The sequence below is a fragment of the Anabrus simplex genome, chromosome 4, assembly GCF_040414725.1.
Source record: "Anabrus simplex isolate iqAnaSimp1 chromosome 4, ASM4041472v1, whole genome shotgun sequence".
In the NCBI taxonomy this organism is placed as follows: domain Eukaryota; kingdom Metazoa; phylum Arthropoda; class Insecta; order Orthoptera; family Tettigoniidae; genus Anabrus; species Anabrus simplex.
The window spans coordinates 290448151-290467593 of NC_090268.1; the positions used below are offsets into that span (position 1 = coordinate 290448151).

The following is a 19443-nucleotide window of genomic DNA, read 5'->3' on the forward strand; positions in this document are numbered from 1 at the left end:
TGAGTTCAAACATTCCATGTATTGAAGTTAATTTTCCTTGTTGAATTTAGCCACTTATGGACTACTTGCACTCAGTTTATGAGAAATCAAACTGAACTAGTGCTTTCAGGTTGAGCAGAAAAAAATTACAAAAAGAAAAATGAGATGATTGCACAGTGTGATGAGAGAAGGAAATTCAGAAGGTCCAACACTATATTTTGTACTTGACTGCAGAACTTAAGCAATTTTAGTAATTTAAAAAAATCCTGCTTTTTTTCCTTACACATTGTATTTTAACTATCTGAAAGTGCAGTCTTCTACAATTATACCTCATTCAAAGCATTTAAATATTCTTAATAATGCATAAGTACATTATGTAAACTGAAATTAAAAAGACTTTCAACCTACTTGTTTCCCTATTAATGTTAAATACAGATAATGAAAGTAATACAAGCTACACACTATTTTATGCTACCTACTAACTAATTCACAAGCCAGCATATTGTTTCTTGGTGTAGTAAATAGTATTGCATATTGGCATCTTCATTACGAAGTCTAGGTCTAAACTTTGAAAAGTTGCATTCAAAATGCTATGGTTTAGGCATACTCAACATTATTTAATTATTTATGATATATGACCTTCAAATACACAAGCAATATCTTTCCATTTAATCTATTTTTCTCTCAGAGTTGTTTATGTCTCCTTCTGCATTAACTATTTCATCTTCTCTTAGCATTTTTACATCTACCGAGATGATACATTCTTGATTTGTGAAATATGTAATGAAAACTGCTCTTAAGAGCCATCTGATGACAGAACCTGTTACTATATACTCCCACAAACATACAGCTATAACTAAGCCCATAAAAATTTTAGGCAAGGATTTTAAATTTATTCTTGAGCCCGTGAAAACTAGGGGCTTGGACAATTTTGAAAGAATGGAAGCTTGTAGAATCTATGGTCATGGACATTAGACTGTTAGACATACATTACTCATGGGTTCACAAAAATACTAGATCATTCAAAACACTAGAATATTAATTGTTGCAGTGCTCACCACAGCACATGCTGGAATACTTAGAAGCAATGAGAAAGTTTATTTTACAGAAGTATTTACAGTATCAATGTTGAGCAGCAACTGTCACAAACGAACACAACAATGCACTGATATATATATTTATCAAGCAGTTCATGCCATTACAGCTTTATACAAACAGGTACCAAATAAAACAGACTTACAGTCAAAAACTATAACTGCTAGGATAACTATGTCATGTAGCCCTCCACAAGTGCAAACGAGTAGCCTCACTCGGATTGCCAAACAAAATTCTGGTTATGTACACAAATTGAAGGACCATAAAGTCAACTTATTACATTAACTGTACAAACAAATTATCACATTTACAATAACTAAAGTCTATGTGTATCCTCAATCTCATCCACATAATCATTTTCTTCTTTGCTATCCCAGTCGTCATTAGCTGTATTATTTACAATCTCGCAGGCTAGCAAGTCTTTGTCCTGCTGATACTTCTTCTCTTGACGGCGTTTCTTCTCCTTCATGATCTTTTGTTTTTGTATAAATTTAACAATACTACTGTTCTGGCACTTAACATCAGCATCCTGTTTGTTTTCTTCAGCATTTCCTACATTCTCATCCACAGGTAAATTTGGGTTTCTTCTGTGCACAGCCTCAGATTTTTTAACAGATTTACAAATCTGAAAAAAAATAGTGTTATATTATTTCCAAGATTCATACTGTAATTTCAAATACAAAGATAGATAATATTGATAAATTCACCTAAGGATTAGCATTAACATCCCAGTATACAACAAATTAAAAATATTAGTAGTTCCAATTTTTTACCATACAAGCTCCAATTTTTTACCATACCAAATATCATGTACCTAGTCATCCCATAAATTCTGTCCCATATATAAAGGTGGTTGGTATGCACAATTGCATATAAGTTATTTATTCATTACTGACTACAGACAGTATACCATACACAAATTACTTCAAAATATCCACTCCTTGCAGTGATGAGCCTCTTCAAATAAACTGGCTACACACACCACTTCTAGTGGTACTGAGCTTGTTGCTTTCCCCAAATCTCTTTTTAAGGACTTGATTCTTCAATGGGGTTTATAGGAGAGTTTTTTCTCCAGAATATTCCACAAGTGATAGTCCAGTGGATTAAGGATGGGGCTTCCAGAGAGACAATCTACAACTGCAACGAACTCAGGTGCATTGTGCTCCAGTCAGTGCTGTGTTGGCATTCCCTTACAGGCAGGCTCACAAAGGATTTTTTCCCTTTATTGGAAAATGGTATCTTTTTCCACCTATTCAATACAATTTCAACTCTAATTCAAACTGAAATACAAAAGAATAGTACATGTTCCAGTCTACAATGTAGACATTCTTCAGTTATGAGATATTGTTCATGAAAGAATGTTACTATGGTGATGTGTAGGGCCTAGATGTTGATGACATGTCATCTTTTTATTCAGTGGTCAGGTGCAATGTTCCAGTAAATACAAACTCTATTCATGGCACCTCGATTACAAATATATCCTTTTCATTTTGCATTATTTGTATGTGATAGCCCAACCTATTATATGACAGGAGGGAGGAGGTCAAAGACGATACTTTGGAATCCTTTGGAAACACAAGAGTCTGTCAGGAAATGGAAGATCCCACTTAGCCCTCACTCTCTGACCATACACGTTATGTTTGAAACTGCTGGTCAACTCCAGGGCACCTATACCAGGACCCCAGGGCAACCTACTGAAACTCCTAAAAGGAGAACTTAAGAGGCAGGCTTATGGAGGGTTGGTTCAAAAACATAACAAGTGGTGCTGACTTAGATCTATCCATAACTTTGTTATAGAGGGTCATAGTTGGATCCTACATAGATAATTGCCTGGAAAGGAGGGGCAAAGTATAAGAATAGTACTTCATGGTTGAACCTCAAATTGAAGGCCCACCGAAAAGGCAAAGGGTCTTTAACAGGGCCAAGCACAGGAAAGATTCTGCTTCGTAGCTTACATAATACAGGAAAGGCCAACTGAAATAGAAGAGGCTTTCAGGAAGGCTTCCAAAGATCCATGGAGGGTCTTCTGACAGTCTATAAGTGATATTCCTGGAACTGCAAGGACGCATATAAGATGCTCAGTAAAGATTTTAAGACCAAAATGGGATCTTTAGAGAGACCCTCTGGTTTCTTGATTCCATGACAGACATTCTTGCCAAACATGCAACGGACAAGGGTCACAGTGGAGGGCAGTGTAGCTACTGAGACTCTCCATGGTATCTCGAGGAGAGTGCTAGTGCCTAGGAGCTGTCTGCAGGGTGCTTTGGTGCTTAGTGAAAAATGAACTTATCATCAGACTCAGCAGCAACGTTTTCCAAATTCAAGCATATGCAGATGATCTGTGGATCATGGTCGTCATCAAGTTTGCAAACACAGTCACAGAGCATATATAGAATGCTCTGAATATGGTGGGAGTTTGTTGAAGTTAGGTAAGTTTATCATTTAACCCCGATGAGAATGAACTCTTGCCTTTCACCAAGGAAAACAGGCTGGATTGACTCGTTCTGTCTCTATTCTATGAAAAACGGTTGCAGCTCTTGAAGTCGGCTAGGTATCTGGGGGCTGTCCTACATTACACACTGACATGGAGGGCCATCGGAATGAGGTGAGTTCTATACTGCTATCATAAGGCCCTCCCTGACATATGGAGCTTTGGTTTGGTGCCCAGGTGAGCTGCTTGCTATAGCCAGAGTTAAACTCAACAAAGTCCAATGTTGACCTGCTTGGGTATCTCAGGGGTTATATATACAGTACATCCTCTTGATGCACTGGAGGAATTACTGCTCCTTCCTACATGGACCTTGTCAAGAGGGAGGCAAGAATGACAACACATCGTGTCTGGAGAGTGGTGGCATGGCCCTTCAAATATATAGAAAGAGGGCATGCAACCAACAATTTAGCAGAGGCTGCAGAAGTTGGATCAAATGTCTTACATGGTGAATGACTCCATGGTGCCTATATATAAAACTGAACCAAAGCAAAGCAAAGCAAAGCAAAGCAAAGCAAAGCAAAGCAAAGCAAAGCAAAGCAAAGCAAAGCAAAGCAAAGCAAAGCAAAGCAAAGCAAAGCAAATTCTTCTCCTTACAGGCCATGAAGGTCTTTGGAGGGGTGGAAGGTAAAGGCTTCCACTATCCGTAACCTCGGTACTTGATGGGGTAGAGTGGTTAGCTCTATGCCCGGCCGCTTTTGCCCCCAGGAATTAACTTGGTACTCATTTTTGGTGTAGGCTGAGTGAACATCAGGGCCATGTGCACCTCCGGAAGTGGAAATCTTGATTCTTAAATTTTACGACTTCCTGACGGGGATTCGAACCCAAGTCCTTCCGTGCGAACCGAGCACGCCTTTACTGCCTCGGCCAGGCAGCCCTAAAACTGAACCCAAGCATAGGGTTATTTTGCCAACCAGAGAGGAATGGATATGAAAGCAATCCCAAAAATAAGGTCTCCTATTTTTTTATAAATACACAGACCTGTTTATTTCTACAATGATTTACATAATTTTACAGCTTGAACATACATTTAGCTATATTTCTACATAAACACTATTTCACTCGAAGCATTTTTGTAGACGCTGTGACAGTTTTTGTTCGCCCATGTCATACCAGCTCACCACCATGCTGTTCAGAAAGTTGTGAACCTCATCTTTCATCTCATTGTCAGTGCTGAATCGCTTTCCAGACAAATGTTCTTTCAACTTAGGGAACAAGTGATAGTCACTGGGCACCAAGTCAGGACTATAGGGTGGGTGGGTAATGATGTTCCACTGAAACTGCTGCAGGAGAGCAACGGTTTGTCGGGCAACGTGGGGCGAGCGTTGTCATGGAGAATGTTTACGCCCTTGCTCAACATTCCTCTTCTCCGGTTCTGAATTGCCCGTCTGACTTTTTTTCAGGGTCTCACAGTACCTGTCAGCGTTAATTGTGGTCCCAGCGGGCATAAAGTCGACCAACAATACTCCTTTTCGATCCCAAAACACAGTTGTCATGACTTTACCAGCAGATTGTGTTTGCTTGAATTTCTGCGGCTTTGGCAAAGAGGGATGCCGCCACTGGCATGATTGTTGCGTGGTCTCAGGTGTAAAGTGGAATGCTCAGGTTTCGTCACCTGTGACAACTGAGTCCAAAAAGTTGTCTTGTTCGGTTACAAAGCGTTGAAGAAATGCGCGGGAAGAATCAGCTCGTTGCCACATGTAGTCTTCAGTCAGCATGCGTGACACCCATCTTGTGCACACCTTCCGGTATTTCAACTTTTCTATTAAAATTCTGTGAGCGGCTCTTTGGGAAACCTCAGGAACCAAAGTGCAGAGATCAGCCAGGGTGATCCGCCGATCTTCACGCATGATTTGCTCAACCTTCACGATTGTCTTGACAGAAATTGGCGGTCTCCCGCTCCTTTGTTTGCCGTGAATTTCAGTCTGACCGGCTGCAAACTCTCTACACCACTTATGAACATTTTTGACATCCATACACTTCCGTCAATTGGCGATTGATTTCGATCGGTTCAGTACCTTTTGCGTTAAAAAACCAAATAACTGCGCGCACTTCGCACTTGGCGGTAACATCAAACGGGAGCTCCATTCTCAATGGCTGCCAAGCCAAGACTGAGTGCCTCAGCATGGCGTGCACATGTTTATATGCGAGCGCAGGAAACCCTCTTCACAATATAGTGACCAACAGCCATACGAACACAGTTCTGTATTTATAAAAAAACAGGAGACCTTATTTTTGGGATTACCCTCGTAAATAGTGCCAGGATGACATCGGAGCTCATGGGGCTAGTCTGGTAAACAGATGGGGCTAGTCTGGTAAGGAGATTAGGAATGAACTTTGCATATTCCTGCCAAGAAAACCAACGATGGCTCTGGTGCTGGGGTTATGGGCCCAATTTAAGCCTCTTGTTCACTCTTGGGCTATACCCTACAGTATTCCAGGCTGAGGTCTTTGCTATCCTCACCTATGGACAAACCTTTAGGGAGATTACTTGGCAGATGAGCAAGATCTGTTCTGATAGCCAGGCAGCTCTGAAGGTGCTTTGTACAATTATAAGTCAAATCCAGGCTTGTCTGGCAGTGTCAAAGGGCAATGGATAATTTATCAAAATATGGACAGGTCTCATTATAGAATATTCGGACCTTAAACAAATGCAGTACAGGAGTAATGGGATAATTCATCTCCTTCCTTCTCCCACATTTTGCGGTTAGAACTGTCCTTTAATGTAGTGGGTTTGCCAAATGTCCACAAATCTGAATGTTATCAGTTAAAATGGGTGAATATTAAGTTATGTACAGAATTTCAAGCTGCATCTGATCCTGTTAACAAAAATAATCAACACAATTTTGTACAATTTGTAGAAGTTCAACCAACAATATGGATCTAACATGAGATTTATAGTCTGTAATAACAAAAATAACGTTCAAAATAATTTGAGTGTGAAAATGTTAATACAATGGAAAGTTACGCTAAATGCAAAATCTTCATTGCATGGAACTTATCATGCCGTAAGTCCTACTTTATATTAATTATGTTTTTCATTTTGTCACTGCTGGTAAAGAAACACTTCAGGTCAATGTAGATATGTTTGATTTTAAATTTTAATGATAAGAAAATGCAGTATGTGTCTTTATTTTCAGTCATGTTCAGAGATTTTTGCAAACACAAAAATGTCCGTCACTGGCCAACGTCTTTCCTACTGATTCTACACGGGGATCAAAGTGAGATAAATGGTCTTTGGATATGGAAGGTATTTTTAAAACAAACCCCAAGTCTTTACCTCAGTTTTTAATTTATGGCAGAAAGAATGTCTTCTTAGTTTTGGTTTCACGCGTGACTTGGCTGGCTGAACTACTGGTAGGAATCTCAGAAGCAGTGCACAGAATATGGGCAGTTCTTATTATAGAACATTCAGACCTTAAAATGCAGTAAGCAGTAATGGAATAATTCATCTCCTTCCTTGGCTGGCTGAACTGCCGGTAGGAATCTCAGAAGCAGTGTTCATTTACATCTTAAGACAGTCACATGCAGTGCTTTGTTCAATTTATCTGTAGCATATTATTTATAAAATAAAAATCAGTGATAGATGTACAATTCTTAAGAACAAGTGGATTATGTTTGTTTAGTTTGTGAGTTCGTGGTCATGCGTGGAGGTTCTTAGTTCAAAGAACAAAGGCAGAAGAGTGTACAACGGATCCTCAAATTAAGAAGGGAAGTTCTATAGGTAAACTCAGGGGAAGGAACGCAGTATTATAATGAATGTCCTGGATTATTTTTCAAAGGCAAGTAATGTTAAGCAGTGGAAGCAGTGAAATTACTAGAGCTACAGGTTGTTCCAAAAGAACAATCTACACTATTAGGTGGCTTCTTGACGAAAAGATGACACTGTACAATGGTTATGTAAAAAAAGAGTCTCTTTTGAGAATGGGATGCTACAGTGGGAATTGTTGCACATCGTTTCTCAACATAGGGCCCTGTATGATAATCAGGGAATGGTAAAAAATGGTAAAAGTGGTACGTGGGCAAATCTCTCGCCTTATCACTGCATCTACCATAATCTATCATAATGAAACTTCTTTCATTTAATTATCACTGCAAGTTAAACCCTACTGAGATGATGCTGGCCCAGGTAAAAAACTACATCCAGTATCATAACTATCATTCAAGAAAAAAATATATGGAAAATGTACGAAGGAGAACAATCTCTGGCAAGTCTCTTGCATTGAAATGTATGAAAGTCGATTGAATATAAACAGGATTTTCGTTCCTGAACATCAACAGTTGATAGGACTGGCCTCGCGCTTCTGCTACATTTACGTGGGAGCAATAGGTGCATTCCCCACTGCGCAATGCATACTTATAAAATTTCTGCTCGTGAAGGAGTTACAGCGGTGGAAATTCGCCAGAGATTGACTGCACAGCTTGGTGATCAAACATTGTCAAGCACGCGTGTGTTTGCCTGGCATAAAAAGTTCAAGGAACGATGAGAACGTGTGGAAAATCAACAACACGATTTCCGTCCTCGGACCAGCATTACAGACGAAAACATTTGTACGGTTAAAGACATTATTGATGACAATTGACGAGCATAAACGACGCACAATCAGTACTGCTTACTACTGTGAGCTGTTGAACAAGGTGAAGGTTGCATATTGCCGCAAAGACGAGACCGACTAATTTGACAGGTCATCCTCCTCCACGACAATGCGCGGCCCCATACTGCAGCTCTACCTGTCTTCAAGCTACAGGAAATGCACTGGAGTAACTTGATCATCCTCCTTACACTCCGGACTTATCGCCCTGCGATTTCCATTTGTTTGGACCACTTAAAGAAGCTCTAGGAAGGCAACGATTTGAAGATTACGGAGTGTGGAAGACTTTGTGCGCAACTGGCTGGTGACACGACCCTGTTCTGCTCAACAACTGGGACAAATGTATTTCCAAAGAAGGAAACTATGTGGAAAAATAAATTGTAATTGCCTTGTGTTTTTCAATAAATGAATTTAAATAAAAAATAAAATCCTGTTTATACTTGATCCCCCCTCAAAATAACTGCTGCTTATAAGATAATTACGGTGGACAACTGGGCAAATTACATGAAAATAGTTATAGAAAGCAGACAAAGTGCAGGACGATGAAGAAAATGAACAGTTTTTAAGAATACATTATCATCCTCAATTTCACTTTCTGAACCTAATTCAACCAAAGTGGGAACATCAGGCCTGGTAGAAATCATAGAAAGAGTATGTCTGCTATTTGAGAGTAATGACAGTGATTAAGGTAATTTGTATTTAATTTAAAATCCTTCAAATATCCATTTATGAATAAAATTTAAGTTTTAAATGATAAATGTGTAACTGTGACACACTGTTTGAGCTACATTCGAGCATGATATTCATGAATCGATTTGGCAACAGTACGCTCCATCTATGGTGTACTGTATTTTAAGGCCCGAACACACTATAGTTTGGGTACCTGGACACACTAGTATTAAGGACAACTTGAATCTTATCAATGTCTAGCCTGTTCCTTTCATTGCACCATGATGTATTCATAAGTGAAAACACATTCAATCAAAGCATTAGTCCAAACAACAGTTAACTGTTGCCATTTGTTGTAAATTTTGATTGAATTTAAACAACGAGCCAATCAATTTTAAGATTTTATATTTTGATAGCTTGGCAATAAACTTGTTTATGAAATGAAATGCTTCCAAATCTCTCACTGTTTCTGTATACAGTAACACATACTGTGATAGTACATGTATCACACCCCTGCATTATATTTATTGTTGTGATGTTTATTTCAGTATTGATCATTTATATATTATAATAAAGTGTATAAACTCACTAACTTTAATATAAATCATAACAATTTCACAAAAATCTTAAATTATAAACCTTTAAATACCCCTCCGGTCATAATAACAGATTCCAACTTACCCCCTCCCCATAATACAACTCCGCCGCCAACTTCTAGCGCTCTCATTGTTGCGCCTACCCCTCCCATCCCGACTTGCTCTCTGCCCAAGCAAGCACACCGATACAACACACGTAGCAACGGGCAGACGCATACCAGACCCCCTCAAGCAACTAATATGACCAGTCAACGCTCTTCCAACATAAGAGGTAAGCGATCTTAGACTCTCATTTTGAACACCCTATTTTCAAGGCACTGAGTACATCTATTTTTCAGACTTCAGTTCACGCACATTGCATCTTATTTTCTCCGTTTTTGATTTTGAACTACCAGTAAAAATGAAGACACCTGTTTTTGGCTTTAACCATTGTTTTAAAGGAACTGGATATTGGCCTCTACCAGTGGCGTATCCTGGAATCTCCACTGAGGCATGCAACTAGTAACCATGCAGTTAACACAATGTATTAAGTAAATTTCAATTCTACTCACCCTAATTACATGTAGGTGAACTCGAGCCAAACAGTTTTACTGTAAGTTTCTGGATTGAACGTGCATACACAATTCTTGTTTTCTGTTTTTAAATTTACAAGGGTCCGCCTCTGTGGTGTAGTGGTTAGTGTGATTAGCTGCCACCCCCGGAGGCCCGGGTTCGATTCCCGGCTCTGCCACAAAATTTGAAAAGTGGTACGAGGGCTGGAACGGGGTCCACTCAGCCTCGGGAGGTCAACTGAGTAGAGATGGGTTTGATTCCCACCTCAGCCATCCTCGAAGTGGTTTTCCGTGGTTTCCCAATTCTCCTCCAGGCAAATGCCAGGATGGTACCTAACTTCAGGCCATGGCCGCTTCCTTCCCTTTTCCTTGTCTATCCCTTCCAATCTTCCCATCCCCTGCAAGGCCCCTGTTCAGCATAGCAGGTGAGGCAGCCTGGGCAAGGTACTGGTCATCCTCCCCAGTTGTATCCCCGGCCCAGAGTCTGAAGCTCCAGTACACTGCCCTTGAGGCGGTAGAGGAGGGATCCCTCGCTGAGTCCGAAGGAAAAGCCAACCCTGGAGGGTAAGCAGATTAAGAAGAAGAAGAAATTTACGAGGGAAGGTAGAGGTCTCCCGGCTTTAACTATTTGAATCTTTTCATCAAACGAACGGCCAGTAAATGGCTTTTCAAACTGATTTACAATTATATCCATTTCAGACTCATCCATCGTTAATACCACATGTGGGCAAAATATAATAAAACACCGAAAACACAATGAATTAACTCACTAGTTAGCCACAACTCAAGCACTGGAAGTCATCCCAGTGGCATTGGTCAGTTTCGTCACGTTGGGTTCTCGCTGAGGGGTAATCTGTGGATCCCATTCGCTGTAAAGATGCTGACTTTCTCCAAGTTGCTAACAGATGGCAGAGGGTAGCATGGGTATGGGGTGACAAATTCTGACCAAGTTTCAATTGCAGTGACATCGTTCGGAGGGTTTCAGAACTACGTCTGCCACCGAATGCAATTTTAAGATTGAATGCCTTACATCCTTAACTTCTCCATTTGCTGTCTCTTTCTTCCTAGAGTGGACTAGACGGCGAAACTACACCAGCACCACACATAGTCAAGCAACGGAACCAGTACAGTTGCGCGGACCTTTTGAACTTCTGAGAGATGAAATCGTTAATATTTGACTTGAAACAACCTAAAATCGTACATCAGACAGTTCTTTGTGTTATCATAACACATGCAATGAATGTCTTGCATTCAAGGAGAATATGCCCCTGGCCTCTACCTATAAGCAGCTTCAGGTGTGATCAATCCTGTTTGAAGTGTTACTACTCCATGTTAACTACAATAGTTTACTTCTCTTACCCTACTCACGTGTCTATGCAAGAATGAGATTTAATTAGTTCATCATCATCATCATCATCATCATCATCATCATCATCATCATTTTCCAACTCCAATTTCCCGGGTGTGGTGATTTAATTAGTTAACAATTCTAATTACCTTCTTCATTCAAAAGAATATAATAATCATTTTTTTGTTATGTATGAACATTCTTATTAACTGACTGGTAGCAATGATTTTAATTACTTCACTACCAGCTCTATGTTGTACCTTATGTTTTTAACCTCTGGCAACACAACTGCGTGTTTTTCTCTTAGCCATGATGAACCTTCTTATATGTTTTCACACTAGTTTTATGTATGAACATTCTGACTGACTGACTGGTAGCAATGATATCCTATATGATTTTAATTATTTCACTACCAGCTCTGTATTGTACTTTATGTTTTTAACCTCTGTCAATATGATTGTGTGTTTTTCTCTTAGCCATGATGAACATTCTATGTTTTTCACACTAGTTTTAAGCCTATTTGATTTTCTATAATGTAAATGTTGAATCTTAGGGTACCATATATTTTAAGGACACTAAGTTCGGGGCCCTGATCTAACTTTAGGCTAAGATTTATTTTGGCTGATGATGCTTACGACAGTTAAACGAAACATGTCTCAACTTACAACACCTGTTGTAATGTTTACATCCTAAATATCAGGAAAGATAAGTATTGGAAAGGTGGTGTAAACTATTATTCTTATTTAATGTTCATAATCTGATGTCCAATATGGTCTACAATGAGATTTATTGCAGTGGACATTGGCGGGGAGCCGAACATCTGCTGCAGCGGGACATACATTGAAAGAATCATACGCTCGGGTTCTCACTCTCAGCTCATTTGAAAATAATACCCATTTGCATTCACTGTCCTCTTCTTGCAGGGAAGTTTAAATAATAGATGGATTTATTTGCATTGTTAGAAAGGTAGTCAGAACATAATTCTAAAGTAACTAGCTAGTAAATAGGGAGGCTATTAGGTTATTCTATTTATTAGTTTAATGAAACAGTATTATAACTTAGTTGACAATCAACAATTAATTCAACTATTCATTTTATTAATTAATCATTGATTAATGACTATAAGTCATGTTTGTGACCACTTGAAATAGTCTGTTTCATATTGGGAAGAACTGCTCAGTATTTTCTCAGTTCGTGTGTCACATCATTGAACAAGACTTCAATAATCGAATCACGAGATCACTGGTGTACGTGGACAGTGGGCAAGTGAGCCGTCTGATGCAATAACTTAAATAAAAAGATGTTTAATCAGAAAACCACAGAGCTACTGTACATCTCAGGTAGCCTATACAAAATTTGACGATTTAAAAAATCCTCTTCTGACAGACAGAGACATATTTTCAAAGATGAACAAGCGAGTTGGCTATGGGGATAGAGTCGCGTAGCTATGAACTTGCATTCAGGGGATGGTGGGTTCGAATCCTACCGTTGGCAGCTGTTAAGATGATTTTTCGTGGTTTCTCATTTTCACGCCAGGCAAATGCTGGTGTTGTACCTTAATTAAGGCCATGGTCGCTTCCTTTCCACTCCTAGCCCATCGTCACCATAAGGCTGTCCGCCTCCGTAACATAACGGTTAGTGTTATTAGCTGCCGTCCTCGGGGTCCGAGTTTGATTCCTGGTACTGCCAGAAATTTAAGAATGGCAGAAGGGCTGGTATGTGGTTGAAATAGTACATGCAGTTCACCTTCATTGGGGGTGTGCCTGAAAAGAGCTGCATCACCTCGAGATGAGGACATGAGTTTACTTAGTACCATAAGGCTTGTCTGTGTCGGTGTGAGGTAAAGCAACTTATTACATTTATACTTAACTAGCAGAAGTACACATTCTTTGTATGGGTTATCAGAAACTGGCTTTAGTTACTCATACTATCGCTGTGACTGACTTCATTAGATATTTATATCACTGGTGTTTTTACTTAAGTATGCAGAAATTATTTGTCTTGTTTGAAATTATAGTGTAAGTATAATGCCGCTAGATAGTGCCACAAATACAAATATTATTGAATGTATTTGTTTGATTCGACATTTTGTAAGAAATACACGATGCATAAAATAAACTACTATATTTATCAAGAATTATAATTCTCAGGGTTTCTCACTCATGTCGCACATCATATAATGAATCTGAGTATAAATGTTGAAATATTTTGTCAAGTCATGGGCGCGCCATCTTGACAACTGTGTATATAGGTTGTTTTCATGGTTACAATGATCGTAAAAGTGGACCAAAATATCGGCAATAATAACATCAGTGATCCTACCACTCCACAATTTGATAGGAAATAGTTCAAACTATAGGTAACAGACTCCGCAAAATGCTGAAACCTAAGCCAGTAGGCCTACGTAAAAACGAAGGCCCGTCGGCAACTGCTGGTCGCAGTACTATGGAGATCCGGGGCTATTATTTTTATACGTCACTCCCTTTTCATCTCCACCCAAAGGAGTGCTATGAGCGTCTTACACAACAGTTTATTCTTTCCAGATTGTACGTCATATGTGTATCAATTTTGGTTGGCAGCTATGCCCAAATGTACATGCATAATCTTGCTGCTGTAGAATCCTGGAGCTGACGTTGCCATGATTACGGCCGTTCGTTTCTTTATCCGATTCCGAGAGCAGGGGTAGTGTGGTTCCAATATCTCTATAACGGTTGGTTTCAGGGCCTTAAAACATGGTTTTTGGGCCCGTAGGGCTTACCGAGTTTTGTTCTTTGAGTCAAGGGGCTTAAAATGAGCTTTGTCTCGTCATTGTATGACAAATTCCATTTTGCCTGCATTAGCCTATTATTTTTATATTTTTATATCTCTCGCCGTTGCTCCCCCCTCAAATTGTTTTGAAAATAAAATACAGTCCATGTTATTCACTGGCAATGTAGTTTTTAAAAATCGATTCAATAGTTTTTGAGTCTATATGTTACAAACAAATATGCAAATTTTTCCTCTTTGTATTATTAGTATAGATATGTAGGCTACTTACTGTGAATACAGGTATTTTTACAACTAATTCTGTATATATAATAGAGTTGTGACTTTCAGAGGACTGTGGGAAAACCATAAGTTAGTGTATAAAATCTGAGTTATGTCAGATCATCAACATCATCATCATCATCATCATCATCATCATCATCATCATCATCATCATCATCTTCTTCTTCTTCTTCTTCTTATCTATGTAAGTTTTGTACTGTTATATAACGAGCATGTATAGTACTGCACAAGTACATATTTTTTTCCTCCATTTCATTTTTTAACTTATTTGTTTTGTATTATTTACTTAATGTGAATACAATGAAATTTCCATGTTCTTTGAAGTCAATTAAGAAAAGACTAGGCAAACAATGGATAGGCAATCTCCCACCTGCGCGACAGCTCTAAATGCAGATCATTGATGATTGTGTGTACAGATATATTTTCATCTAACTCTATATACTTATTTAATGGAGTTGTCACTATGTTACATGGGCGAAAGGCTTTGTAACATCAAAATTTGATGCGAAGAGGTGGCTGCCAGGAGAAATCTGAGTTTGAAAGCTAGATGACGCATAGGAAAGCAGTTCATACAATGAAGACCAGATGGCAGCAGCAAGCACTGTTGTTGCTGCTGTCTTATCAGTACACACCACACAGATGCAAAAGGAATGGTGACTCTAATGTGCCATGAATCGGATCACTGTATTGATTCAATAACATGAACAGAATAAAATGAATTGATTCAGTAAAATGAATCGAATATCCCATCACTATTACACACATACTACCACATAACATGCCCAATCCCACAATACACCAAGCAAGTTGGTTGTGCAGTTAAGGTCGTGCAGCTGTGAGCTTGCATTTAGGAGATAGTGGGTTTGAACCTCACTGTTGGCAGCTCTGAACATGGTTTTCCATGGTTTCCTATTTTCACACCATACAAATGCTGGGGCTGTACCTTAATTAAGGTTACGACCGCTTCCTTCCCTTTCCTATCCCATCAATACCATAAGACCTATCTATGCTGGTGCAACATAAAACGAATCGCAGTTCACTGCTGCTTGTGTATGTCCAATCTAAATCAATGCCACAATTCTGGCTCGGTCAAACTGGAAAAGGCGGGCTGTACATGAAACGTACACTAGCTGCAGCTCGTACTGCACTGGATACACTACCATCAGTTTTCAACTGGAATGCCATAGTTCACTCCAAGCTCAATAAAGACCATATGCAGCAACATCCGCTGTATTGTAAACAAGCAACTGAATTACTTGTGAGTATATAGTGCTATCACTTACAGTACAACAGATTACACACACTCTACCACATAACATGCCCAATCCCACAATACACCAAGCAAGTTGGTCGTGCCGTTAGGGTCGCGCAGCTGTGAGCTTGCATTTAGGAGATAGTGGGTCTGAACCTCACTGTCGGCAGCTCTGAACATGGTTTTCCATGGTTTCCCATTTTCACACCACGCAAATGCTGGGGCTGTACCTTAATTAAGGTCACAGCCGCTTCCTTCCCTTTCCTAACCCATTGTTGCCATGTGTGGCATCTGTGTTGGTGTAACATAAAATGAACTGAAAAAATAATCCAAAAACTTTTCAGGTGTACATATAAAGTAAAGAAATGGAATCTCAGATAAGGCTGTTTGCAGATGATGTTATGATGTATAGCATTAAAAATAATTTATAGGATTGTGAGCGATTGCAAAAGGATCTCGATAATGTTGTGAGATGAATGGCAATGATATGATGGTAAATGGGGTGAAAAATCAGGTTGTAAGTTTCATGAAGAAAAGTCCTCTTAAGTTTTAATTATCATCTTGACAGGATGAAAGAACCTCAAGGGGATCGGTGTAAGTATCTAGGTCTTAATATCAGGAAAGATATTCACTGGGGTAATCACATTAACAAGGCTATAGATAGATAGCTAGATAGATAGAAAGGAGAAACAAGGAACACAAAATAGGAAGAACATAAAAACACGTCAGAGTGTGTGAAGAGGGAGCAAAAGAAGGGGGAGAGAAGGAGGACAAACATGAAAACACAAAAGGACAAAGCCATTGCTGATGCCGGTATATGAGGATTTGGAGATCATCTTTGTCCTTTTGTGTTTTCATATTTATCCCTGATTCCTCCTCCTTTTGTTGCTGTTCTGGGTGATTTGCACATCTGGGTGTGATGAGATGAGAATGAGGTAGAGAGAGGGTAAAACCTGGTGTTGGCACACAGCTTACTTCTGATGAATCATCAACAGGGCCCGGATGTTTATGACCTAAAAATATATTTTTGGTTACGTTTTCGAAATCTTCAAAATCGTACCACTGTTTAAACTAACATTATAGTAAAAATATACTTTTAAAATCGAGATCATTCAATAATAATAAATGAGTAATTAATATTAATTTTATTATTACATTTCGAATATATTTAATTTCTCATTCCATAGGTAACTCTCAACTCTACGAAGAATGAAATAAATGTCACATTTTGATGGGTGATCAGAAAGAATTACAATAGCAAATTACATATATTTTACAGTTTCCAAATAGGAACAAAGTTCTATTTTCAAGCAACACTGACTTATAACAGGAAAAACACCGCTCAACTTCGCAGGATGTTATTGGGCCATATTTGAAATACGTCAAATCATTAGTTCAATTGAGGCACACTATTCTGTCGCTTTATATGCATCTGTCTCTTTCTATACAGCTTACCCTCCTAATTTATATAAATATATATTTCTAAGAAAGATAATTGTAAGAAATTACACACAATAATTCGGAGATGTGAAAAATCCGTCTTTGAGATGACTGAAAGCAGCTATGTGAAAATGAAATAAAAAAATAAAAATATGACAAAAACACAAAAAATTCAAGGGAAAATATGACCATAATATGAAAAATTATCAGAAAATGACAAAAAAAACATTAAAAGAGCCAAAATATGACTTCATATGGCCCATGAAAATTGAATAATTTCAGTCATCATAGATAAAATCATGCCTAACTTATATTTTGCATGGAAATAATTATAAAGAAATAAAATATGACACGTCATAAACATCCTGGCCCTAATCATCAACATCATCAGCAATAACTCGCAAGCGAGTATGATAGTCTTCCTACTGATGCGTCTTCAGATGGCTGATCAATCCAATCACCAATCACCTCTTTCTCTGGCCTCCAATGCAGCAGTGACCCTTACTTAATTCAGAGTAAAGTACTTGCTTTGGGATGTGACGACTGGGCATTCAAACTATTTGTACAACTTACACCCCAGAACCTAGTGTATCAATCATCAAACAACCACTTTAGATCATTGAATGCTTCCCATACCTTTGGAAGTCATCTCTCTGCTAAAGCCAATGTTTATATAGAAATTCCTGTCGAATAACACCATGTGGTCTGCTCAAGGCTTAATGTCTCCATCCAATGGGTGAATCACCATCAATAGCTTCATGAACCCTCGCCCCATATGAGCACTGCACAGAGGTTTGGAATTGAACCCAGGCTTTTGGCACAAAATCTAGTGATTAGAAACTATATATCTTCACCTCTCCTACCCTGCTGGCCACCATTCTGATGGTGAAAATTCTATCAATGGAACTAGAACCAGTTAACCGAGATATCAGACTTTAAAGACTTGATGGGCTTACCGATTAGTAAGATAATAAAGATAACTATCGAAATAAGCAGAAGAATGTGAAGAAATGATCACTCAAAGAATGAGAGTAAATGGAATCAGAAAAGAGGGAGGGTTGGAAACCTAGGCCTTGAATGCTTTAATAAGTGATGGCTAGGGGGTGGATTTCTATGACCTAAAAATGTATGAAATATGTATGCATTTATGACCTAAAAAAATAAAAATATGACCTATAAGATTCAAAATATGACTTAATGAATAGCATCTAAGTTACATAGAAACACTTTTATTACGATTGCTACAGGCTGCAATTAATTTAGAGTTAAACAAGTTTTAATTCTTCGAAATTTTAAACCCAAAATCAACTAAAATGATGAATATTTCATGAACTCGTTAAGGTTATTCTGCATACTGCTAGGCAAGGACGGACTCTGTGGAAGACATAAACTCTACAGTTACTTTCACTGTTCAATATTCAATCAATTTTAATTTATACACAAAACACATGCTATTTGAATGAAAATTTCATACCTGATCTAGTCTCCATTATCAGAATTGTTGCAATTTATGACCACATGCATCTTAAGATTGTTGAATGAGAATCCCCTCCTGTTGTCGCTGAGTATCGTCTTGTAGCGAGAAAAACTTCTTTTGACATCACACGATGTAACGGGAGCGTACTTGAATAGAGTTAAATCACTAGGAGAAAATTCCTGGAAATCTGCAGATGAAGGGTTTCCACAAAGAATGTCTCTTATTCCACACAGTTACATAAATCCGCTACTTTTTCCAGTACATTTTCTAATTTTCTACACACCCTAGATGCTATTGTTCCTTTCGCATGCTTTAAATCCTGTTCAATGCACTTTACAACATCCAGTGCATCACTTAGTTCTGCACCTGAAACTTCCAGTTGCGTGATTGCTCCAGATAAGGAATTAAAATTGGACTTTATGTAAGCCAGGTCTGCTTTTAATGTAGTGCTTGAAAATAAATCTTGAGTGGCTTTTATGGAGGACGATTCTGCAGGATCAAAAGACTTCACGATCTTCTCCACGACATCTAAGTTGTTGCAATAGTACACTGTGGCATGAAGCCAAGTCCCCCATCGTGTTATAACTGGCTGGGGAGGTAGGGGTAGTGAACGTGCTTCTTCTTGAAATTTCTGAACGCGAAATGGAGCTTTGACAAACACTTTCTTACAGTTCGATATCAATTTATCAACTTCAGGGTAGCTACTTCTAACTTCTTCAGCTGCCCTATGCAAGGCATGTGCAAGACATGTTACATGTATCATTTTCGGGTATAGCATTTTAAGTCCCTTGGTTGCCTTCACCATATATGGAGCAGCGTCAGTTACAAATAAAAAATGTGCTCTCTCTTTGTCCCGTTTGGCCACAACAGATTCATTGAATTGTCGAAGAGAACTACAATGGTGGAAT

At 38.7% G+C, this 19443-nt stretch overlaps 1 protein-coding gene across 1 annotated transcript in view; it reads right to left on the reverse strand.

Annotated features, from left to right (window-relative positions):
• Positions 1–275: 275 nt before the first annotated feature.
• The window catches only part of LOC136872660 (putative ribosome-binding factor A, mitochondrial), a 111477-nt gene continuing 92309 nt past the window's right edge, over positions 276–19443 (reverse strand). The window contains exon 6 of the mRNA XM_067146471.2: positions 276–1699. Coding sequence (XP_067002572.2) covers positions 1391–1699 — 309 coding nt within the window. The 3' untranslated portion in view covers positions 276–1390. The remainder of the gene's footprint in view (positions 1700–19443) is intronic.